The sequence below is a fragment of the Neopelma chrysocephalum genome, unplaced genomic scaffold (assembly GCF_003984885.1).
Source record: "Neopelma chrysocephalum unplaced genomic scaffold, ASM398488v2 Primary Assembly neopelma1_24, whole genome shotgun sequence".
NCBI classification, from domain to species: Eukaryota; Metazoa; Chordata; class Aves; order Passeriformes; family Pipridae; genus Neopelma; species Neopelma chrysocephalum.
The window spans coordinates 41,324,112-41,350,561 of NW_020897693.1; the positions used below are offsets into that span (position 1 = coordinate 41,324,112).

Here is a 26,450-nt window from a genome sequence, read left to right on the forward strand (position 1 = left end):
ACCCAACCATTAGAACAGCTTCTCTGAAGCCATGGCCTTCATCAGTGAAGAATGGTCAGGCATTGGAAGAAACTACCTTGGAAAGTGGTGGAATCACCATCCCTGGAAGTGTTCAAAAAATATGTAGATGTGGCACAAGGGGACACGGTTTAGTGGTGAATGTGTCAGTGCTGGGTTAATGGTTGGACTCGATCCTACAAGTATTTTCCAACCTTAACAATTCTATGATTCTAAGAAGATTATAAACTTATAGCAAGTGGATACTGAAAAAAAACAACAAATCTCTGCAATACCCTCCAGTGTCACCATCCTTCTATTGCTAGACAAAATCTTCATGCAGAAAACTACAGTCTTATTACAGCTCTTATTAAACGCAGAAGAAGAGGATGGCAGACTGGTGTTCACATTACCACTCTGGATGGAAGCAGAGGCTTTAGTCCCAGAAAAGAGGTGATGGAAAGCCATGTGAAGAATTAGCTTTCAGGTATTATGACAGCTGACAGGGTATGAAGTGGCATCTCTACTGACATGGCCAACCAATACCTTCACTGGAGCTTAAAGGTCTTCAATGAAAAAACCCCAGTCCACAATAAACGACAGTGCTGATCTAAAGACCTTCATTTGCCTTTATCCAGATTCCAATGCCTCTGTGTCTAACCAGCCTGCAAGTTTTTTTGGTCAGGGATGGCTTTCGCCATCCTGGGTTCAGAACAGTGAGATTCTGGGTTCAATTGTGAGATTTCTTATATGGTCATGGAGAGAAATAAAGGGACATAATCCAGCTTGTAATCTTCTCTATTACCTTCTTTGTAGTAGGCAAGAGCTTTCAGTGTTATTTTTCCAATCTCAGCAGCTATAAGAGGAATGGAAGAGAGGAGACTGGAGCATGTCTCAGCGCCATTCTTCTAGCATGCAGTTGTTTTCCTGCTTTAATGTAAATCAGAAGGTCAAAAGCCCATCAGAGCCTAGGTGCTGCTGGAGCCTGAACAGTTAAGACACACAAGTTTCTGTAGCTATGTGCATGCCAGCAACAAGGTTAACACAACTGCTTCTCTTTAGTTCCCCAGCTTGAGTAATGCCTTTTGCACTTGAGACAATTGGCAGTCTTCAGCATGAATCTAAGAGCAATTTCACATGCAGTGTGTACCACGGCATCCTGAGCACTGTGCTGTTGAATCTCACTACAGCAGATAGAATCCACAAGCAAAATTGAAAAACACATTAGAACAATGATGGGAAAGCAGAGGATCGGTGATATTTTATTTGCGATGATTTGTTTTCGTAGGCAGGATATTTGTATTGTAATTATGACACCATTAGAAACAATGCCAGATATGAAGCATTGTATGTTCCCAAGCACATGGACAAAGATCCAGCGGGAATCACCTGAAAGGCCTCCTGTTGTAAACCAAATGCTGTATGGAAAAGAAGATCAGATGAGTTAATCCTGTTTTGCCTACATGCGCTTCCTCACATGCACAGCATTTCTGGGAGGAATACATGAACTGATGCCTGTGCTGTAGGAGGAAGTTCCCAGAGCTGCTCTTGTTGGCTAACAGTAACCACTTAATTAATGTAAACACCAAATTTTAGTTAAAAAAAGAAGCAAAATCCGCTGTGGCACAGTCTGGAACTAACCACCGTTGCACAAAATGGGTCATTAATTTGTCGTCCTGAACACCACATGTTCGTTGCAGTGCAAACTGCTTGCAGAAGCATCATTCTCCCCATGGAAATCCATCTTGAAACGCATCTCCTGGAGACAGCTGGAAGAACCCTGAGCCATCAGTGCCCGACGCCCCCCTCACCGCGGCACCTCGGCACTCCCCCTCCAGCCCGCTGCCCTCCGACCCGCTCCAGCGGCCGCTCTCCCGCCCCAGGCGACCCCAGCCCTGCCCCGGATCCCGGTCCGCACCCCGGCTCCGCGGCAACTGCCGCTGCCCGCTCCCCTCCGCGTACCGATGGCCCCGCCAACCGCGGCACCGGGAGCGGGTCATTCCTGCGCCGCGCAGGGGAAAGGATTAATTTCGCCCGTTATTTCTTCCCCCCCGCCTCGCGGTGGGGGAGGGCACACGCGCGTTGCCATGGGTGCCGGAGGAGCACCCAGAAAGTTGCGGGAGAGGGGCGGGGAGAAGGGGCCGGGCCGCCCGCCGGGGCTGAGTGGCCACTCGGCGCCTCGCTGAGAGCCCGCGGGCGGCTGTGACGCCCACCTGCCGCCCACGGCTGGCGGCGGGGGAGGGAGGGAGGACAGGGATAAACTTCAAACTTGGCCGAGCGGGCGGGCAGGGAGCAGCATGGATGCGTCCGTCGTCCCTCGGTACTGACTCGCAGCCCGCGGCGCGCTGTGGGGCGGGCGCTGCCCGAGGAGCTTGGGGCGCCGCCGCGCCGCTTCCTCCGCCGCCGGCCATGGTGCGTGTGGGGCGCTGGGCTCAGCCCGGCCCCTGAGCGCGACGCCTCCCCCCGCTCCGCTCCAGGGCTGCCGCCGCTTCCCCGCGCCCCCGCCCGCCGCCACCTGCCTCTCCGCCGCGCCGCTGCCGACCTGAGGCCCTGGGCATCGCCTTCTCTCCGCGCTGCAGCCCGCCCGCTATGGAGCCGCCCGCGGGAAGCTGCCGGGAGTGAGCCCCGCTTTTCCCACCGACCCCGCTGGCCGCCCCCTCGGCGCCCGCGCTCGCTCCGATGGAGCCGAAGGAGACGCCGCTCGCTCCCCCGAAGACCATGCTGCTTATGCTGAGGAAAGTTCGCAAGAGGCGGGAGATGCTGCTGCAGCAGCTGGGCTTCATCTGCGCCATCCTCTTCTTCGCCTGGTGCATGTCCAGCCTGCTCTCCAGAGCGGGTGAGTGGCGGTGGCGGCGGGACCGGCGGACCCCGGCAGGGCCGGGCGGGCGGCTGGGGCGGCCCGGGGGCTGCTGCCGCCTCAGGAGCAGCCGGGGTTTGGCGGGGTCAAGCGACGGCGGCTCTTCCCGTTTTGAGTCTCCCAGTGGAAATGCCCCGGCGGGCGGGAGAGCAGCGCGGGTTCCGCGGGAGAAACCCCTGCGCCGGGCGGATGTGTGGGATGGATGCGGATGCCCCGGGGATGGAGGTGGCTGCGCCGCTGGCGCCTGGGGGTTCAGGGCTCCCCGGCCCCGAGTCCACCGTGTCTCTCGGGCCAGGGATCGAAGGGGCATCACGGGGCAGCTGCGTACTTGGAACGGCCCTGAAAGAGTTCCCCCCTGCCGCTGCATCAGAGTTGAGTTCTCTCCAGCCGCTTGTGGTCCCCGTTGCAACTTCGGGCCACCTTTCATTTTGTCCTCAGGTTGTAAACCTGCATCAGCTACAACTGCTGCTTTTCTCAATCTCACACACACACCTAACATCTTGCCCCCCCATTACAGTATGAATTTGACAGAAAATTCTGTATTTTAGGCAAGGAACAGTGCTAATCTCATGTTTTGTAGAGAGAGTATTATAGAGAGTCTTTTGCATCCTTTGTGCAAGTGCTGTGTTGGTAAACTGATGCATTTGTAATTAACCACATGGTTGGGCTGTAAAGTGTGCACCTTCAGGCCCTCTTCATGCAATATGCTTCACATCCCTCAAATACAAAGTCTAAGGTTGCTGGGGTAGCACTTAGGTCCCTAGATAGGGCTGCCAGCAGTTCTTGAGGATTTAAGAACAAAATCAACTAAGCCCAGATCTTACGTCTACTTTTAATAAAAGAAAATCAGATTTCAGCACAATTAGGATGGGCCATATGCTTAAATTAGAGCTGAAGTTCAAGTGTGTGCTTTAGGGAAGAAAAATCTGCTAGAACTTGTTATACTTTGTAATGCTCTTGTGCTCAAATTATTGCCTGATTTGTTTGAGCTGTATCTAGGATGGCAATAAGCCATCCATAAAAGAATTCAGCATCTTAGACGATATGAGGATATTGCTTGTCTTAAAAACTTTCAACTTGTTTTTTAAATTGTGGATTTAGAGTATACTGTTGGTTTCCTTATTTAGAACTGTTTGTCATGCCTATGGGGTTTTTTCTCCTGCACTAGCTATTTATTTTCATAAACTTACTGGTTTGTGAAAACAAGTAATGGGGGTATGAATATGTTTGCATAGTTTGAGGGGTTTTTTTTGTTGAACTCGTTGTTTTTCTAGAACTTTTTTAGGTTTACTTGAAAAATGTCATGACTAATGAAAGTTTTTAATCTCCTGGGTTATCAACTAAATCCCTCATAACCTAATTTTTTATGGTATGCTGCATCAGGTAGTTGGTTTTTTTTTCAGCTGGCTAATTTACAATACATATTATCCATAAACACTGACCATCTGTTCTCTATGTTTCTTATAATTGTGGCTCAGAATATTTTAGCAAATACTCTAGAAAATCTAAGTTCCAGGCTAGATTTTTTTTTTGCAAGAGTTACGGTAACAAAACACAACCATTACATGATGACAATATAAACTTTAAGATCAGCCATGGAAGAATTTTTGTTGTTATTATAATATGTTCATTTGGAAAGGGTAAGATTGAGGTGGAAGTGATTTAATTAAGAGGTTCTGTTCTTTATTTGATTATTTTAATTGCATACCTTACATTATCACAAGTGCTCCTGTACTCTATTTAGCAGGTTTCATTGAGAATGCTTCTGGAATATGAGTTGAGGCAAAAGCTCCATTGACTTCTAAAGAAGTTTGTTTTTCTTAAGACTTATGAGGGTTCACTATGCAGTTACTTTCCATTTTCTTTGACAAGTTATGAACGGTTTGATGTTATCAAATATACCCAACACTGGAAAGTTCAGCATCTAGACTCGGAATAAATTAAAATATAACTGGAACATGCCCATATGCATTTTTATTTTTTTGTGAAAGCAGTGATGTAGTATATGCAAATGCAGATGACAAAATGGAAGTGTGATTGTTGCTTATGTCAGCATTGCTGGGCTGATTTTGTCTATAGGAACTGCTAAGTGTTGGCTTTCACAGGTACAGGCTTCAGCATTTGCTTGCTGCAGAGTATTTTCCTGTTGTGAGTCACAGCCGTTCCGATGGCCAGAGCATGTTAACAGCTTGGATACTGCACCTTCATAGCTGGTTACACCCTTGGTAGGTGGGAGCACCCAGCATACGTCTGTTGGCACGTGCTCCAGTCACACCTCGATTTTGCTGCGCTTACATTCTGATGGTCTGCCCATGCTCCTCACCAGTGTGTGCACACAGTCCACTTAGGATGACGTACAAAAAATCAGCTTTAATGGGCATAACCTCTTTCTGTTTAATACAGGACGAGAACCAGTTGTTGCAGACAGAGGTACCATATCAGAACTGTGGAGGAATAGAAGGTTGATGGCATCACCTAATGGGACACATGAAGAGAAGAACTGTACAGAGCCAGGTAAGATGGGAAAACTTTGTGATGTTTTGAGATTGGGTAGTGCCGTCATGACCAAGCTGCAGTGATGTGTAAACATGAAAGTGTTAAACTTAAAAACCCAGGATTGTTCTGTGAAGAAATAAGGTTTATAGTGCTATGTAATGTTTTGGGGGTCTTAATGAGACTAGTGCTGACAATTTGATTTCTTTAATTTTGTTTCTTTTGGTGCTTATTAATTTCTGTCTAGCTGATGCTGAATGTATTGCACTAGTGATGAGAGGTGTGCTCTTCTTGAAACTATGGGTAGCTAAACATGCTGTGTTTGAGATGATATCTGAGCACACTAATTTGTGTTCATTACCATTATACAGTTAACCATGCTTAGCTAGTTTAATGATAAACTATGTATTCAGTGTAGGAATTTATATTGTGTGAATAGGGAAGATGAGGTAAGTGATATGGAAACCCTGGAATCCATTTTACTTCAGGATATCTATCTTGGCCAGGCAATAAGAATTGATTGAGGGCAGGAATAGATGACGCATTTTAGTATCAGTGTTAGTCCACAATGCTTTCATGTTCCCATCTGTCTTCCCAATGTGTATTTCCTTTCTCTCTCTCCTTGCTTCTCTGTGGTTTACGGTGTGTGGGAGATGAGACATTTTGCCAACGGCGCTAGCCAAGTTAATTTGAAGTTGAGTTTTTTTTTTTTAATATGACTCTTTGATCAACTCTTTGATGGCAATTGAGTCTGTGCCTTCTTGCAAACAGCGACAGCATGAGTTCTAGGATACTGTCAGCCCCAGGCACTAGGAGAGTTTGGAGCAGTACTCCTGCCCCTCACTTAGTATTCTTTCCTACTCCTCTTCTGTTTTCTTCCATATATGTGATGTATGTAATCATGTCTGAGCACACCTGGAGCCAAGGCAACGGGAGCCACAAAATTGTAGAAGCTACATCAGAAAGATGCCTATGAAAGTTCTGATAGGGATTTCCATTTAGCACGAATGAGAACTTTTTTACGATGATAACACTGCCAAGGGAAAACATACGATTGTATGTAAATTGGAATTTCGGGAGCAGTGATGACTTCTTCACATGTTTAGAACAAATAGTTCAGCTCCTTCCATTCCTCTAAATTGCAAGATTAGTGTAAGAGCAATTGGAATAGATAAATATAGTTGAGTCATTTTGATTTGCTTTCTGAAACTCGGGTCACTCAGGTGCACTTTTCTCTGTAACCACAAGAGCTGGACACAAGGGAGGCCCAAATCTGCCTCAGGATGCTGAAGTTCTAAGAAAAATATCACAAGACTTGCATTGAAGTAATGATTTCTAGTCACAGTGATGATATTAGCCTTTCTTTTAAAAAGTGTTTCTTCTGTTAGAACACAGATTTACAGATCAAATCTGACAGGATTGCAACTGTAGCATTTTTAATCACTTCCTGTTATTCTGCAGTTATGTACAGCTTATCACTGTGTATCTTCTGCAGCTGAAGGAGGAATTGAGATGCTGCATGAGTGGCTAGATATAAGATAGATGCAAATAAAGTAAGCATCTGAAAGTAGCTGAAGTTGATGTTTGTTGGGCAGGAATGGGTCCATAAGAACCTATTACTGTTATTGCTCAGTAACAAGTTCTGTAGATTTGGGCTGGGTTGTTTGTTTTGTTTTGATTTTTTTTTTTTTTTTTGGTGGATTGGTTGGTGTTGGTTTTTTTGTTGTTGTTTTGGGTTTTTTTGTGTTTGTTTGTTTTTAGGTGTTTCTGTGGGGTTTTTTTTTAGTTTTTTTTAATTTTTGTTTTTGGTTTGGTTTGGTTTTTGTTTTTTTTTTTTAATTATTTTTTCATTCTTGTCTGGTAGCCTGGGAATGAGATTTGACATGTAATGACAATAAGGTACAATGATCTAAAACCTATCAAAAAAGGAGCCAGTAGCATAGCTCATCTCTATGGGAATGTAGCTTGTAATCACATGACTACAGAGAGAGAAGTCCCAGGAAAGGTCAAGAGACTTGATGAAGATTGCATAGGAAATTGGTGAGAGAGTGTGGATTTTCAGTTGGAATATGAATACACCGTTCTCTGTAGGCTCCTTTATGACATCTACTTATTCTTACCTGTGCCATCTCTTGTGTCTGCTTTAAGCACAAGGGGCTCTACAAATGCTTGGGAGTTTGTATGGTATATAGCAGTTTTCTTATGTTACGTAGATGTTTTCCTGTGTGTGTTTAGGGTATAAGAACTTCATAGTACCGTGGAAAGTGCAAGTTCTTGCTGAGAGTCTGTTAATCCTTTGTGTCCTTGCAGTGCTATTGCTGTGCTCTCTTTTTATTAGCTTCCCACACAAGTCTGCAGTTTTACTTCCTTTTTCTCAAAGGCTTTCAACAGAGTTAATTTATTTACCACTTCACCCCACTTTCTTACTTACATGTAAGTAAAAAAAAAAATAAATCCCCAATTGTTAGAAATTGCAAATTGCAGCTATAGAAGTTTATAAGACCATGAGATCCCTACAGTTCATGACAGTCATAACAAAGGCTCACCCTTTGTAATATATCTTGAGATAAAAACTCCATAAGCTTCTAGAAGAAGCATTAGAAGCTTGTGGAAGCTGCTATCTGCTAGAAGCTCACTTAACCTATGCTGTCTGAGATAGTTTCATTTACTGAAGTAGATAATTTTGTATTGTGTTTTTCTGGAAACATTTTTTCTGGGACCATTGTATCAGAACAGAAAAAACTTTGAAGTCTTGGCAATGCAGCTTTAAAAAAGAACCCCGAGGCTCTGACAAAGCAAAGAAAATATATATGTATGTGTATATATATCCCTAGAGGAGAAAGGTTGCTTTTAGTATCAGAAGACTGATATTTGTGACTATCTTAAGAGGTACTACACATGTTTTCTGATAGTAACTATTCTGCAATCATAAGAATTTTAGCTAGTTTCTATCCCATAACAGCAGCAAAGGAACTGTAGGTCAGCTGCAGGAAGGAGTAGGAGCATTTGTGAGCACCAAGCCAACCTTGGTTCTAGTCTGGACTGAGACCAAATCCTCAGCATGGTTAGTGTGTTGTGTGGCATTTTTCCATTTAAGGTCCTTCCTAGCTTTAAACTTGCTCTTTGTTGAAAGCTTCTCTGCCATGATAAGATAGAGGTCTTCATATTGTCCTGGAGGCTGAAGGATTTATAGATTACGTGTGGAAGGCTCTGGATGGTAGAATTTTATGAGAGCCTGGAATTTCTGAATTATGAATCTTATGCTTATTTGGTGTTGAGTGACTGCTGTGGCTGGATGGCTGCTGTGGGTATTCCTCTTAGAATGAAACCAAACTACCTGTTCTTCATGGCTCTGGGTAGATTTCTGTGGGAGGAGGAGTTGATCTGACCTCACTTAAAGCAGAGCAATCAGAAAGGAGGAATAGTTGTCTCTAGCATCTTAACATATCTCGTTAGTTTGCAACCAACTTTTTGGCCTTATTGAAGCTCTCACTTCCATCTGCTGTCAGCTCACTAGCTTGCAGTGCCATCTGCCCAGCAAGTCTGATTTGTAGCCTCTCTGCTCCCGTGGCTTGCCTCATGTTTCAAAATGTTGCCATGACTCTGTGTCCTCCAGAACTCCAAGTAGGGTTTCCAGAGCACTTGCAAGGTGGGGTGACTGGATGGCATGATATTTCTCACCATGTGACTCCACTGGGTCATGTTAGGCTGTTACTCAACTGATCCAGACTCTTCGCTGTTGTGAACATTTTCAATTAATTCCTGTATATGGTACAGAAAATACTTAAATTTCTTGCTGTGAATTAGAAATATCTGGGAATACATTTCCATTATCTTCTGACACTAGTCAGTAAGTGGCCTTGAAACTGAAAGAGGCAGTGGTGTTTTCTGTCCAGCAGTTTGTCAACCATGGACAGTTCATGAGCTACACTGATTTTAAATAGCTGGCAATTTTGTTCAGGCACGCTCCTCTCATTGTTATCATTGGGTGAAGATGAATTATGGATTGGGGGAAAGACAGGGTTAGCAATTCTCCCTGAGCCATGCTGTCTTTTTAGTTTGGAATTAAAGAGCGCATTGTAGCTATGTTTTCTGTTCGTGCAGTGACAGAGGAAGAATCAGTCCTCTACAGTGAAATAAAATGTGTTTCTCATTAGCATGTGTATGAGTCAGGATCAAAAGTCATTAAGTCTGTGTATATTTTACACTGTTAGTTATGACCTTGGGGACTCATGTAAGATGTGATGCATTGTAGAGAAACTATAGAAGTCTTGGACAGTTTTGTTAGTGTACTATAGAGAGGACAAGAGCCTCTTAGTTTTTCTACAAAAATCGGTGATGTCTCAAAAAGTAACTTTCCGAAGGGATGGAAAAAGTTATTTCTTGTACACTTGTAGTAAAGACACTGTAGGAACCATCGATTTCCATCAGTTTTATTTGACAAACACAGTGCTTATTTAAATACATAATTCTCAACATGCTGGATTGATGTATCCTTTTTCTTTCTTAATGCTTGTAAACTCCTTAATATATAAGATCAGAAACTTAGTGTAATAAATTCTGGTGGAATATGTAATTTTGTGCTGATGTAAATTCTCTTTAAACAATGTGATAATATGTATTTCTTTTAAACAATGTGCTCATGATCTTCCCTGGATCAACCTTCCATTTCGTAGCAGGGATAAATGCCTTAGACCTCTGCTTTTAAGGAGGTGGTATTAATAATTTCACTGTAAACCTTTGTTTCATGAATAGCCTAAATTAGTAGGCTCAGCACGACCTGCAAGTTCTCTTACAATGCATTCATACAATACCTAGCATAGAAAGACTATGCTCTCATTGAGGTAATACAGGCAATTACTGTGTTGTGTTATGTTATTTGCAAATATTCCCCACTCGCCTATTAGTCAGACTTGCTGTCTGCCTTGATGCATAGAAAATATGCAGCTGTTGTAGTATGATAGAATTACTGATAATGCATATATGTTGATTTAAAATGTTTTGTTACTCCAGTGTCTTATGCCCTCAAAGACCAGGAAAATTACCAGCCTTAAGCATCCTTTTCTTGTGTTGATCTAAAAAGAAATGAAAATGAGGAAAGGTTTAACAAAAAATTTCTTAGTTGCTTTATACCTATGGTATTCACATAACACGTAGATACAGTGTCCTGTGAATGTCTAGGTATGCATGCACAGATTTTATTTATGTGGTTGAAAGACTTGTTAACCAGCTAGCATGTAGCTTATTTCTGTAGCTACTTGTCATGTGCTGGTGGGGTTTATTTGTTTTGGGTTCACTTTGGGTTGTCCCTCTCACCAGTGTCTGCAGACTCACTCTTGTCCCTGTTGAACGGTAAACTTCATTGATTGTGATTTCAATGGTTTCTGTTTCTGGGGAAGATAGATGTGTGACAATTCAAAACTGCTTTTAGTGGACTAGATGAGAGTGAGTGACAAACATTTAATGCCAAGGAGACTCTCAAGGTCTCCTCATCAGAACTCACACCTAGATTTAGGTTGAAGTTCTGACACTCTTTGCCTGCCTTATGAATGTGGGTATTAAATGGGTTTGCCGGTAGATATAGTTGTAGTTAGTTGGGAAAAGTGTTTTGTTTATGTTTTTGTGAACTAGTGTAGGAAATGTGCTTTGATTGAAGGTAGAATTTGAAAAATAACACCCTTCTCTCTGAGCTGTTCATTTTCTAGCAGTGTATTAATACTGACATCCAAAATAGTAGAAAGAAATGAGACTAACATCTCTCTGTGCTTTGGCTTAACCTGCCAGTAGCATCCCCTGGAGAGCTGAGAACAGAAAACGAACTCCAGGGTAATTTATCTATATCCCCAGGTCTAAGTGTCAAGTTTGCAGGAAGTAGTTTAACGCACAGTAAATTAGTGTCTGACTAAAATGCCATTTAGAGATGTAGTAAATAAAGGCAAATGAAACATATTTAAGAGGGGTTTTTTATATTGCTGTATATTCTTAAACCTAATAAAAATATTACTTGATATAATCTTTATTTCATATGACTCAGATTTATTTATAGTTGGTTTGGGTCCAGTTAAAGCACACTGTGGATAAGTACTTTACAAGCCAAGTCTTTGCTCTGAAACCAAAAAGCAGATCTGAAACAAAAATGAGAATTTCTAAAATGTAGCCACTTCAGAACCAAATTTAACATCTGGGGATACAGGCCCTTACTTTCTTTGACTGGAACAAAACACACAGGTTGAATGCTCTGGAGTGCTAAGACTAAGATCTGAAGTTTCCCGTGTTAGAAACTGTATTAGTTTCCCATATTAGAAACTCCAGCTTTAGTATTTAGATGTCTGATTGCCTATATTTCAAACCACATTTCTCAAATATTAATGTAGTGATAGTGCAACGTGTCTTTCTGTAACTGCAGACAACTCAGGCAGACAGTAGCTGTGTAAATTACTGGCCTGAGGTCATAATATGTGATAGAGCAAAGAATCAAATCCAGATACCTCAGTCTTGATCTTGGCTCCTGCAAAAATGATATTTGACCACAAGTTTGGACTAATATGACCCCCTCAGGTTCCATCCAACCTGAGTTGCCCTGTGATTTGGTATGGAAATCAAATGAATTATGTTTCACTCAGGACATATTTGAAATCCTGAACTGGGGATTTCAGAGTCAAAGTTAGTGAGACTTGGGCATGCACATCTCTGTGGTATTGCTGACTGAATCACACTTGGTATGGGATAATGGATGGGTATTTAGATGTGTTCTTCATTGGTATGACTATGCAGATAAACCTTTTTGTGTGGATATCTGCTCCATTTTACACTCAGAAAATGGTGCTGTTGGTATAAAAGCTGTGTTTAAATTTACCCATCCTTATCCATGGCAATTTTGATTTCACTGCTTGTTTTTTACCTTATTGCTTGTAACATGTCTCCATGCAGCTGAGACAGAAAGTACTGCTGTCTTGCCTTGTATTGTGTGCAGTTGTTACCACACCTGATTTTACTGTTTTAGAAAGTAAGTTGAAAAGGATTGTAAATCAGCATTAATCCATACTCTTGGGGTTGGCCTAGGACAGTCTTTATGAGGTACTGGATTGTTTGACAGATGTTAAAACTCTGCATTTATTTCTTCATCTCTGTGCTCTCAGTGCCTTAACAATCCATAACTTGGACCACCAATGTGGAGGATTCAGACAGAACTGGACAAGCACAGAACTGGACTGCAGAGATTGCAGGTTGTGAAAAGCACCTGGAGATAGAAAATTCTCACAGGAAGCTGCAGGAGGGATAGAGAAGTTTGGGGATTGGAATTGTGTTGTATGAAGACTAAGATTATCCGGTCAGGGAGCCTGGAGTTGGAGGATAGATGAAAGGGTCATATGAGTGAAGGGAGACTGAATTTGAATAGTGAACGGTGAGAGAATCTTGGTAATAGCAAGGCAAAGAGGTAGGCCCTGGGAAGTAGTAAGCAGAGAAAGTGATAAGAGAAGGTGAAAAATCAAAATTTAGTGAGAGGTTTGGTTTTGGTTGGGCAAGAAATCTAGAATGAAAAGCAAGGGGAGTCTGTAAAAAGAGCTCAAGTTACCAAAGGGCTGCTTTTTAGCTTTGTGTTTGGCACATAAAACTGGATGTAGATATAAAGCAATTTGGAAAGCTTCATCAAAGCCAGACCCTACTGAGCCTCAACTCTCTCTCTTTGAATCTCAGTGGGTTTTTTTGAGGGTCAAAATGACTGATTTAAAAATAGACTTAGGCACAATGTGCAATTACAGTAAATTAATTTTAAACTTTGTTCTGCTAATATTTCTGATAAGAACCCTGATAGTTGATTTTTTTCAGAAGTTACGAAATTTTATTATAGGTTTTTAATTCTGCATTCATTAATGCCAATGACATTTTACAGAATAGATGTGATTACCCACCTAACAGGCTGAAAATACTCTGTGAACCTGCTGACAATTAAATTGGCATCAGTCCTGTTCTGCAGGGAGGCAAGACTTTCAGGCAATAAAGAGTGATGGTTTTCTTTATTCTTTGAGGTTGACAAACACTGAAGACATTATACTAGAAATTGTAATAGCCTTAGAAACAGCCAGATTCATTTCTGCTGGGACTCTACTGGTAAGTTGAGGTGCAGCAGAGCAGACACTGCAGGTGGACGGCAGGTTACATATATGTGTGCTAATTCAGTTGTTTCCTTTTTTGCAGCATTAATTTAACGGTTTAATGTTAAGGACAGGTGCTGCAATAATGGTATTTAGAGCGACATTCTCTACCCATAGTGAGCAACAGTGGTAAATGTGCCTTCCTGTGAGCAAGAAGGTGCTAATTTAGGCTCTGCCTGTTCAATTTCCATACATACTTGCTTGTTGGACAATACTCTGAGATCGCCTAAACCTGATGAATTATTTTTTCCCTGCATAAGATGCACTCAGTTTGGTCGATTGAGGGTAACATGACTGGATCTATTGCAGAGGTATTTGAACCTTTGAATAGCAAGATGTAAAATGTTCACAGGTGGTGGGAAACATTTAAATTTCTGGAATAGAATTTCTGGATGAAATTTATGTTTAGAAGCTTAAATTGACCAAAATGTGGAAAACAGATTTATTACCCCCTTCCCCCATTTACTGTGAATCAGCTTGTGCTTTGAGTTTTGTGAACTCCTAGTGCAAACACAGACTCTTAAAAAGAAGCAGTTGTTCTTTAGAGCATCTGAGGGCATATCTGTGCTGGTGTACACTGCCTTAACTCCATTGTCATTACAATCTCGACATAGTTTTCAGCAGCTGGGGTTCTGCCCTATGTATTTAGAGCTGGATGGTGAGATGCTTAGTTCTTTGGTGAGAATTTTCTCCCTTTACTTTTCATGCCTTTGTAAAGTTTGCATTCTTTGCCTGAGTATATCACGCTTTTTTAAATCCCTCCACAGGATCTTTGACTACTGTTGCCTAAAATTGTAAGGCTTTTTCTTGCCTTCTGAAGCCTTTTACAAGCCTTTCTCTTCCCCGTTGCTGCTGTCCTTTGTCTGCTTCCTTTACCTGCACTGAAACTTCGAGATGTTCCCAATATCCATTTGCCATTTTTTGTTATTTTTGTGTAGACCCTTCCAGCTTAGTGCGTGAAAGAAACTGTCTGTAATATTATCGTTCGCTCCTTTCTTGACTTACAGCCATGAGTATCAGGGTGCTCTCAGGAGGTTGGCCAGCCAGGATTGGCTAGACAGGGAAGAAGTCAAAACTAGCATATTAATTAGTCCTGTTTCAGTCATGTTTTGCTAGTTGAGGGTGAAAGGTCCTATAGAGCTGTAGTGTTGTCTGTCCTTGTTGTGAGATGCAGTGGCAGTCCCTAAGAGCACCTAATGGAATGGGGAAGGAAAAGAAGACTGAAAAAGGCAAAGTGACTTACCCAAAGTGTGCAGAGAAGGTCAGTAGCTAAGCTGTGTTTTCTTTCCCTCTGTAATCATAAATTATAGCCATATTAAGTTCATTGAGCCTGGAGCTGTTGCTGCTGCCATCATCACCTCTCAGCTCTCCTTCCTGATCAGCTCATGACTTGACTCTTTTATTGTGCTTTTTAAAATGAGAAATACAACTTTTCACAATAAAGTGGTTACTGCTTCCCAGCTAGTTATAACTGGTAGCTCAGTGCTATACTACAGAGCATTTACGATTTCTCCATGTCCTCCACTTAGAGGGAGACGAAACCTTGGAAAGTAAAGATCTTCTCATTTATTCCTACAAGGGGGTGAGTGCATGCCTGGCTGACCCATTTTTGGGCCGACTGCTATCCACAGACAGTGGAGTTGAAAAATTGTGACTAGGGAAGTTGCAGGTCTCTGCTATGGTGATGGTTCTGCAACTGGGGAATGCTTTTTGGAAGTGCTGTGTGAGAGGGACTGTATAAAACATGAACACTCTGCTGCTACCAGGGATAAAATGAGGACCTCTTGTTGCTTGCAGGCTGAAAAAGGAAAGAGTATTTTCTCGTGTGTGAGCAAAACCTGTGCTTGTGCCTGACTCAAAGGTCTTTGAAAATCTGTTGTTTTTTTTTTTATTTCATGGAGGTGTGAGGAGAGGCTTTCTCTCTGACTTGCTCTCTGCCAGCTGACTTTTAAGTGCGGAACAAGTACTTCAGATTTGAGGTTAATCAATTAATCAATTGTATTTTTCAATACCATGTGTGTTTACTATAGTTGTCTGGTTGTACGGGATTGTTTAGCAATAGCATGTGTTGAGAGTGTTCTTACTTGGAAAGACTATCTGGGATCATCTCCAGAACTGCTTTAAGCTGTGGATATTTAGGGCAACTAAGTTTAGTAAGTACTACTTAGGTAATTAAAGGTTGGATCTGGGCTGCTTTCTCTGCAAGACAGCAGACTGGTAATGGGAAATTAGTCAACTTGGTTCAATGTTATCTTCTGTATAGCACAGAGTCAGGTCCCACCCAACTCAGAGTTTTATTTTTCTAATGTCTTACGGGGTTTTGAAAGTCAAAATAATATTACTTTTCATGAAGTCTTGAAGGTAGCGAAACTAGCTTAAAATGCTTAAGTTGGAAGTAGTATTTACAGCTGGTTTTGAAACAGTCAAGATATCCATTTTGCACTCTGGACCCTTTTTCTTTAAAAAATTCAGTCTCTGCTATATAGCTACTTGTGAAATTCTTTTTACTCAGTGTTTCACCAGTTTGTACCCATAGATGTAGGTATAAGACCAACTTGCACATGTAAGAGAGATGTTACATGGAAAAAAGGACAGTTGCCCATATCATACAAGCATTTCAGGGTCTTAAAAATTACTACATTTCTATAAGCTCAGTGGCTTTTGAAATTGTTCAGATTCATGGTGGAATGCATGAAATTGTTTGCAGAGTCTTTTGGTTTTGTTGAACACTTTTTCAAAATTTGATGTTTTTTCCCCTATTCGAGCCCCCGCCTGGTTGAATGCTACACAAATGCCACTAGCATTGCTATTCTTCTGGGATGAAATTGCAAATGGGATGGGAACAGCGATGCGTGTGTTATATGCTTTTTATGAATAAAATCGTAATCTTCACAACTAAAGTTCTTTCCAGCCAGTGACCAATTTCAAATATTTTGGTCCTACCACGTTGCTGACTCTAGACTGGACTCTGAATAAAGCTCTGCAGTGCAGCTCTGAGGAAGAGAGATTGCACCTCGGCCAGATGCTTTCTGACAGGGGGTCAGCTATGGTGTGTGTGTCAGTTCAGTCCTCCAAAGGGTTTTCAGCTGTGAGAGGCAGCACAAATGAAAACTTGTGGAAGAGATGAGAACCTCCTGTATCCAAAGTGTAGGGTGGAAAATGGCTGTGTTGGACAACATTGTGTGCCTGTCTGTGCTCAGACCTGTGACGTCTCACTCTGATCAGGCTATAGGGGATGATATCCCTTGATTCTGGAGTGCCTACAGTCATGACTGCAAACTGCCATCTTGAACATTATTGTAAAAAGACAGATTATCATCTGCTTTGTATAGAAAACTAAGTTCAGTCAGTGTACTAAGTGGAGAGACTTTTCTGTTAATCTTGTTTAGAGTTCTTTACAACAAAATATTGCATCTCTTCTTGTAAGTTAACAGAGATGTTTGTCTGTTGTTTTAATGGCAGTTTTAGGCTAGTAGCTGAAGTTTGCGTTCAGTAGTTCTGTGCCTTGACATGAAATGTACAGGGCAGCATAATAACCTTCTACATCAATCTTTACTGCAAGAGATCGAGATCCAGTGTTTCAGTATGTCATGGGAACCAGGAAATTCTCAATTCTAGCTGTGCCTGCAGCAATGACTACCCTTTGGGATTTTACCCTATATTCCTTCACTCCAGAAAAGTGAATGAAGGAATTCCCCCCTCTCCCCCCCAGGAGCAAAAATATAATTGAACACTAGTGGGGAACCTTGATCCCTTTATCCCTGCTACAAATATTACTCAGTTAGATTGGGTTCTGAATGTGAAAAGCATCTTTATAATAGTAAGCCTTGTTCTCCATAGAGAATGAAGATGATCTTGGCTTTCCCAGTGGTAGATTTGCAGCTACTTAGATGCCACAGTATGAATTCTGATTTAGAGTGAGTGTAAATATAGTCTAGCTTGTCAGTGAGACACCTGTTTCTTATCCTCAGATTGTTCAGTTCATTGCTCTGATTGTCTCTTTTTTTCCTCTGCAAAGATACCTTTCCTCCTTTTCTACCTGTAAAATTTATCTTTAATATGGGAAAAAGAAATAGATTGCTTGTTTTCAAGTAGTGTAATCAGATTAGGCATTTACAGGAGTAAAAACTCAAAGTGCTACGGTCATTATGTTCCCAATGAGTGTGTTTATATTCTGCTAGTAAGTGCATTTGAGTGTTTTGGAAACAATAGTAATCTTTCTCTTCTCTATGTAAGTGATGTAGCATACCCTTCCGTGACTTGGTGTTTTAGTTGCATAGTGACTTTATACACTTAATCTTGGAGAGGCAGTTTGGATTGTATTATTTAACAGCCAAGGATAAAAGCCTCTTGCAATTATGAGATTAACAAGAGTTACGCTATGTTTTGATTCTTCCTGAAGTCTGATACGTGAATACATGTGTGCTTTGACTGGATATGTGTTTGATGTTATTTTCTCTCTCTCTTTTGGGGTTTTTCCCCCCCTCTTTTCTTTAGAGAAAAATTCTGTTAGCTGAAAGATTTTTCAAAGAATGTAAAAGGCTTAAATGCCATGGGTGTTCCTTCATATGGTGCTATGAGTGCCAGGCAGCTTTACCACTGCAAAATAACAAAAAATGAGAATAGAAATGTGGCTTTACTGGCTGTTGAGCTGGATGGTCTATGTTTCAGAGAAGATAATTCAGATAATTTGATTTTCTTTGGAACAAACTTGGGAAAGTAGTGTGCTTTTTCTCCCTTCTGGGAAAATGTCCACTATCCAGTGTATGAAGCTAGAAACACATAATTAAAGTTGTGAGAAAAATCATACTGTTGTAAGATATTAATTGCTGGTAAGTTTTTATGCTAACTGTAAAATATCTCTGACTTTTTAGAACATATCACTCTATTTATTAGTTCTTAACTAAAATATTTAACTTTATGATGTTAAATAACTTTATGGGGAAAAAATATCTGCTAATTGAGATGCTTGAAAATAGGACCAGGTTTGCTTTCTTAAATCAGCACAGTTCCTATTTCTTGATGTTGTGTAACAGTTATTGATGTGATGCTACAGTTTTAAACTTCAGGAAAAAGCTGATTAGTGTAAACCTCCCACATAGCATTGAGGACAGGCTGGAGGGAAATGACCCACACAAACATGGTTGCATTTCAGTATTACAGAAATAGTCCAGTTTCTCAGTCTAAATATATGGCTAGATTTAGAGGTTTGTATTTATTTAATTTTGGTGTTTGGATTGATTTTTCATTTAATTGACATTTTGTTGGTCCACTTTTTGGAAACAGAAACTGCAGAATGGAGTTTTGCAGTTGAGGTACCAGCACACCACGGCAGTACCTGGAGGGGAATATTTCTGCCTCAGGACAAAGCTGTCTAGAACTGGAAGTTTGTTACAGTGAACACAGTGTGTTCATTTCAGTTTGAAGGGCACATTTTTAAGTATACTCAAGTTGGATCTAATTCATGATTTCACTTGAGCAAATATTCTGATTTAGTACATTTGTGCAGAACTTTAACACTGAACATGTAATTGACCTGAAGTTGTTGAGCTTGTTTTGAACTGAGACTTTTCCAATACCTCCATCTGGAAGGATCATTCGTGTTTCAGCCTGTGTTCAGACAAAAAAGGGACTTAGACTCAGACAGGAATCAAAGTTTTTGAGTTGTTTTTTTTTTTTTTTTCTTCAAAGTAGTATTTGAGTGTTGTGGCCCCACTGGCCCTTCCTAAGCCACTGTTTACATCAGTAGGACTTCTCCAAACACAGCAAATGCAGCATTGGACTGCTTCATCTAGTGGAAGTTAGGGTCTTGCTATTATTATCTGCAAATATTACCTGCGTGCAGGTTCTCTGATTTACATTCTTAAGGAGCACTGCTACTTGAAATGGGGAGTTGAGATTTTATATGTTTTTTGTCTATTGTATTTACATGGTCTGTAAATCTAGTGTGTGAGCTGACCATCTAATGACCTTTAAAAATGCAGCCTTTGGAGAGATGAAGAGGGATTTGTTACTTGACAGATTTGTGCTAGCAAGCTCCAGGTTATTTACGGAAGTCTGGAATTTTGTGCTCTTGGATTTAAAGAATACTGTGTAATTCAGATCAAAGGCAAAGTATTAAAATCTTAATTCCACTGAGAGAAATATCCTTTATTTTGGCATTCTCGGACAATATTCTTAATTCATGTTACGAGTGCACCTTATAAAAGAGAAGAAATTTGAAGTTTTCTCATAATTTTTTGTGAAACAATTTTTCTTTCACAACTGGACGAGTGGTCTGTGAAGCTTATTCATAATTTTAAAAGGAGAAACTCTGTTCTGATACTATATCATACAAAGTCACAGAGTTACTGCCAGGTGTTTGTATTTTCTCAACTAATTGCATAGTGAAAACATTTACATGTTCAATTTCGTTGTCAAAGTATTGAAATATCCCTGTGTCATCAAAACTATTAGAGAGTATATAGGTAAGGAGGAGGAAGGAAGAGAAACAAGGCAAAGGACATTTCAAAACTATTATAGTTGCTGTTCAAGAAGAGTGTTTAAATTGGTACAGATGGGAGATGCTAAACTGCATTTCTGTGGATTTCTACAACCAATGTAAAATTCATTGGTTATACATCTGAAAAAGATCACAGTGAAACTAATTTGTTTGGTGGAAAGTAAAGTAGCCATTGCTACTTTGTGTTTCCCTCTCAGATGATGAAAACTACTTCCAGGCAATCTTACTATGCTATCTAGTGCACAGAAGTACCTTGAATCTTGGTACATGACTTTAGGTGATAGAACAGAAACTGTAAATCTCTGTGCTTGAGACTGTTTGTTGTCCTTGACCTGTAGAAATGTGCCAGATGACACTAGTAAGTGTTCTGTGTGGTCTGAAAGTACCGTGTGCCCCTTAAAGATTAATTTCTTTGCCCATTTCTGTACTTGCAAAACTATGGAACTGATACTAGAAGTGTAATAAAGCAAAATGTTCTTGTAGTGTGAGTTGTACCCCTGTCCATAGAAATTGTTTCTCTGACAGTGAAATAATTGGATATATTACTGAAAACTATTTGATTCCCTTCTCATAAATGTCAGTAAGGAAAATTCCCTTCAACAGGAGGGGGAAATGGGGTGTAGAGTGGGATTTTAAAAGCCTCCGTACTTGGATATAGACAAATTCTCTGTGAAATCTTCGGAGTAAATGTTCTCAATTCTCTGGATCTCTGCTGAAGTTAGATGTCTTTGAATATCTCACCAAGTGCACTGTTAGGTACCTGGACATCCTGGCACTTCAGCAGTAAGGGAAAAGTTATATAAAACTTTCTCCTGTGTTTTAGAAGAACTGTGATGTAGGTCTCTAACCCCAAATCATACTTGCAGCTTGTCCAGTGAAGTTGGTGAGGACTTCTGAACACAAAATGAGCTTTTGCAAGTGCCTCAGGTAGGACTGGATGAGTCTCCCTCACTACAGGATCTTACGCAGTAAGCACAAAGAACTGTTCAGGGACAGTGAAGCAGCAGAGACCAAAAGTCTCTTGCTGTAGGAGAAGACTCACGTTCAAAAGGTGACAGTTCTTGTGGGGCAGGTAGGGAACTGTGGAGCTGTTTTGCCTTAACAATACTTTCTCACTCTTTTTGGACTGACATTGTTAAATGTGCAAAGATGTAAAACTGTTAGACTGCATGAATCAACTTTAGGTCTGTAGTTGAGACAGTTACAATCTCTATCTTTTGGGTTTCTTTTTTTAAGGAGAGGTGACATTCCCTTTAATTGCTGGCCAGTGAGATGTGAGAACACTGGTTTGAAAATGGAAAGGTTTAGGTTTAACTTTTTTAATGAAAATGGCCCTAGTAACATTGACTTGTGCTGAATTCAGCCTTACTGAGGCGTGGAAGGAGTACTTGGAGCACTCCTAATCAATCTAGTCTCTCCAGAGGCTTTGGCAGATTTCAATGCTGTTTTGCCCTGTTATTGAAGAGTAGTGTTTCTCAGGTAAAAGACAGTTGTCTCTTTCCCAACATGAAGGTAGTAGCTCTGTGCAGGCAAAATTGCCTGTGGAAACCAGCAAGATAAATAGGGAGGTGCTGAATTCCTGCTTCCTCTAGGGATAGAGAACTGCTAATACAAAGTTTCTGGATCATTTATTTACTCAAGTTCCATATTAATCCTGTTTTGTCCCTAAATTTGGTGGTTGTGGTCTAATCCCCCATGTTGCAGGCCTCGTTTTTGGAGTTTGAATAAAAATTCTTTTCTGTCTCACAACAGTACAATGAAGTTTTGTGGATTAGACAGAAATGCTTTGGTACACTAATGGAAACTGCAGAATATGACAAATAGAAAGACAGTCATAACCACAGAATTTTTGACACTAGGCAGTTATGTTATACCCAAGATACACTTAAATTGTTTCTCAAATTGAACATTGCATTTGAAATAACTTCTTCCTGAAAATACTTAATGACAAAATTTCAGACCTTTCAGATGACATGACATACCATATCTTATGCTATAGCTCTTTTAGCTGCAGATTTTAGATAATATTCACTGATTCAAAAACAGTGATGACAGTGTTGTTGGTTTGGGTTTTTTTAACTGTGGAATATTTGGCTCTTTAGGCAGTAGTGAGCATATACCATTAAAAGTTTGGTTCTCTGTAATGCATATTAGATTGGTTGTTTATGATGAGAGTAATTTCCATGTGACATTAGCCATTTAAAATTGAGACTGTTAGTCAGGTAGACCACATTTACCCTCAGTGGAGACAAGCATCCCAAATACCTTGCACGCTGATAGTCAGATGAATTTGGTGTGTCTTATTTTTCTGTTCTAAAACAAGCATCCTTCACAGTCAGTGTTATGTGAGTCCAATTCAATGTGCAGAGGCACAGTTCTAAGTACGTTTTGTAAAGGCCCAGCTAAGATGGCTTCTTTCGTAATTTGATATTGCATTGTATTTCTTTACATTTTGCCTGTGACTTAATTTTGCTTTGATTTGCCTTAGGTTTTTGGATTGCTTTCTTCAGGAGACTCTTCTACGAACAATACGTTTTTAGAAAAGCTTGTGTATGTATGAATTTAAATGACATTTTTCTGTCTCATTTGTGTTGCTGCAGCCATCATTAGTCTCTCATAGAGAAGTGACAAGAGGTGTATCAGAACTGGACATTTGTTATTCATTTCTTATTGATTACATGTAGTAAAGAAGTTTAGAAAGTAAAATCAGGATACTGTGCTTACTGTCACCATCTGCATACAGAGAGTGTGATTTCAAAATGGCAACTATTCTTTCTGCCAGGGTTTGGCTCTCATATGGGACACTAGAAGTATTTTAGGACTCTTGTTCTCTCCTTGCTCTTCCAGGATGGCAATTCGTCTTCTAAGCATTGTTAATATCATCATGGCTAGGCTTTGCGAACGAAGATTTGGGAAGGGCTCTACCCACGTTTGTTGCAAGCGTGTTGGTGGCTAAAAAGGCCAATACGAGATAGGCATGTCTGGTTGCAAAAGGCACAGCAGAAAGACTCCTTAGATGGTATATTCTGCAAGGCACAATTCTTTCTGCGCTGTCTTTTCTCCTCAAGGGTGATCCTGCGTGCTTTCTCAAAAACATCAGCAGCGTTATAGATGGTGTGTTTCCAGGCCTCCCGATTGGAGGCCAGAGTAGACCAGTTATGTTGATCAATATGGCCAAGGCTGAGATGTTGTTTCAAGGAGTCCTTGTATCTTTTCTTCAGGGCTCCTCTCTTGCGGCAGCCGGCGGCAAGTTCACCATAAAGCAGGATCTTAGGGAGGCGGTGGTCCTTCATCCTTGAGATATGCCCTGCCCAGCGCAGCTGTGTTCTCAGCAACATGGCCTAAATACTTGTGACTGCTGCTTGTTCAAGAACAGATGTATTGGTCACATAATCTGACCAGTGGATGTTTAGGATTGTATGGAAGCATTGTTAATATAGATTGCTCCAAATCTACTTTTCTCACCAAGTAGGCATTGCTGACTCACTCTTCAAATGCTGTTCATCGCAGATTTGTCACTCAGGTTCCTTTAGTGAGGCAGCCCGGCCATCGATGCTGCTGTTGCTCACTGCCCCTGGCAGAAGCTCAGTGCTCTTCACTCATGACTGAAATTTGCACTAAGGATTCAGTTCTTCAGAGAGCTCGAGTGTACAGAAGCTGAGACTGTTCCTTAGGCACTATATCATACATAATCTTACAGGGCGTTACCTTCTACAGTGTGCCTTTGAGTGCTTTTTTTATTGATTTCTTGTTCTTCTTCTGAGCATTCACACATGATCTGTCAGTTAGAAGCATTGTATATATTCTTTATACTATATATTTTTGATTGATTTATTTCAACAGTGTCCAGTCATTATATCTTCATTGTACACTATCACTAGCTCCTTTGTGGAGTGTCACTAATGTGTATGGATTGCAGGCTTTCTGCATGTCTCACTGCTTACTGGTTTCACTTGCCGAGTATCTTACAGCTTAGTAGCTGAGATAGTAATTAGAACTCAGAATTTTTGGGCATACATAGCAATGCTTCTTCCATCCATAAAATGGAAGCAACAGTAATAAACTCGGGGCACTTATTGTAGTGTGGATCTCTTTTTATCTAAAAGAATTGAACTGAGTATATTTAATGGAAATTTAAGGAAACTGAGCTACCACAAGGAACTGATGTGGTGCTGTTTGTGCCTCTCTCCCTCAACACTTACAGCTCCCCCTCGTGTTCACTTATTTACGTTATCCCCTTTTGGGGAACATCTATCACCTCCCAGACTCGTGTATGAATACTGACATGGTTGTTTGTCCAGTAGTATGTATGTTCTGATTGAGTGTATTTGACTAAAAAATTAATATTATATCTGGGTTCTTTTTTCCTGTAGGGACGCATGCGTGTTTGTTGAACATCAAAGCTGAAATATTTTGTTTCCTGTCTTTATAGTCCTACCATGTTCTATGTTCTCCCCTCTGTGAAAAGCAAGTCTGCCTCATATCAGTCAGATGGGTGCACTGTAGCACAGGAAGTAGAGATTTGTCTGACCAGCCAAACTAATAAAAAAAAAATGGAAACATACAGTATCTGAGTAGACAGACTCGAGAATGGTGCTTATAGCCATGTTCCTCTGCTATAGCAGAGCATTTCCATTATGTCCTGTTACCTTTGGAACAGCAACCAAGCCTGTCCTTTTCAGGCGCTCAGTGGTCAGCATATTTTTATGATTCTGGACACTTGTATGTAAATTGTATGCCCTGAAGTACTTGTTAAATATAGATTTCTTTGGGAAAGAACTCTGAATTTTGAACTCTGAGAGAAAACATTGCAAGAGCAAGCCATGTTGCTTGACCCTTATAAATTGATGGACCCTGACAATATCTGCCCGAGGATGTTATGAGTGCTGGCTGATGTCATTGTGAGGCCACTCTCCATAATCTTTGAGAAGTTGTGGAAATCAGGGGACATCCTGGAAAACTGGAAGAAGACTAGTGTCACCCCCATCTGCAAGAAGGGCTTAAAGGAGGATCCAGGAAATTAGACACGTCAGTCTTACTTCAGACCCTGGGAAAGTTATGGAATGAATCCTCTTGGAGGCTGTCACAGGTCAGATGTAGCACATGACTGGGAATAGACAGCATGGATTCACCACAGGCAAATTGTGCATGACAAATTTGATGGTGTTCTATGACAAAGTAACCCGCTTGGTTGATGTAGGGTGAGCAGTGGGCATTGTCTACCTGGATTTCTTCAAAATTTTTTGATGTAATTTCCCACAGCCTTCTCTTAGGGAACTTGAGGCATTAGGGTCTAGAGAAGTGATCTGTGAGGTGGGTGGGGAACTGGCAGCACCCAGAGTGTGGGGGGGTAAGGAGCCCATTTTCAGACCAGCAGCCTGTCATAGATGGAGTCCCCTAGAGGATTGGGCACAACACTTTAATATCTTCATAAGTGATCTGGAAGATGGGATTAAGGGTACCCTGGTGAAGTTCACTGATGATACCAAATTGAGTGGGGAAGTGGATACTTCAGAAGAGAGAGCCACCCTGCAGGATGACCTGGGTTGGCTGGAAGAGTGGGTTAAAAGGAACCTTAGGAAGCTCTACAAGGACAAGGGTAAGGTCTTGTGCCTGGGAAGACATATTCCAGGAGTGCAGCACAGGTTAGGAGCTACCCAGCTTGGGAGCAGCTCTGTGGAAAGGGACTTGAGGATCCTGGTGGACAAGCTCGGTATGAGTGAACAGTGCACTGCTGTGCAAAAGGAAAACCAACAGGTTTTTGTCAACAAGGGCATCACCAGCAGAGATAAAGTCATTATCCCACTCTTCTCAGATCTTGTCAGGTAGCACCTGGAATACCTGTGTTCAGTTTGGGTCCCCACTATGCAAACAAAGCTGTGCACAGGGTGGAGAGTGTCCAGAGAAGGGCCACAAAGACGATCCAGGGACTGGGAAGCCTGTCATATGAGGAAAGGCTAAGAGAACTATCTTTGTTCAGCCTTGAGGAAAGAAGGCTTAGAGAAGACCTTATCATCACGTTCCAGTATTTAAAGGGTGGCTGCAAAGAAGGTGGAGGCTCCCTCTTTACAAGGAGTCATGTGGAAAAGATGAAGGGTAATGAGTACAGGTTACTCCTGGGAAGATTCTGATTGGATATGAAAGGAAAATATTTCACGAGAACAATAGCCATTGGAATAATCTCTCCAGGGAATTGATGAATTCCCAAATATTGGACACTTCTAATATTTGTCTGGACAGGGTGCTGGGACATCTTATCTAGACCATGCTTTTGCCAAGAAACGTTGGACGAGATGATCCTTGAGGTTCACTTCCAACCTGGTATTCTGTGTTTATCTGGCATAATTATCTAAAATCTCATAGGGCTAATTTGCCCATCTGGGAGATCCTGTGTTACACGTCACATGCCTGCTGTCACTGATGTGTGCATGTGTGGTGAGTGATG

General features: G+C 41.2%; 1 protein-coding gene across 1 annotated transcript in view; it reads left to right on the plus strand.

The window, feature by feature from the left end:
- Window positions 1-2,165: 2,165 nt before the first annotated feature.
- The window catches only part of SLC24A4 (solute carrier family 24 member 4), a 96,365-nt gene continuing 72,080 nt past the window's right edge, over window positions 2,166-26,450 (plus strand). The window contains exons 1-2 of the mRNA XM_027673690.1: window positions 2,166-2,833; window positions 5,258-5,368. Coding sequence (XP_027529491.1) covers window positions 2,677-2,833; window positions 5,258-5,368 — 268 coding nt within the window. The 5' untranslated portion in view covers window positions 2,166-2,676. The remainder of the gene's footprint in view (window positions 2,834-5,257; window positions 5,369-26,450) is intronic.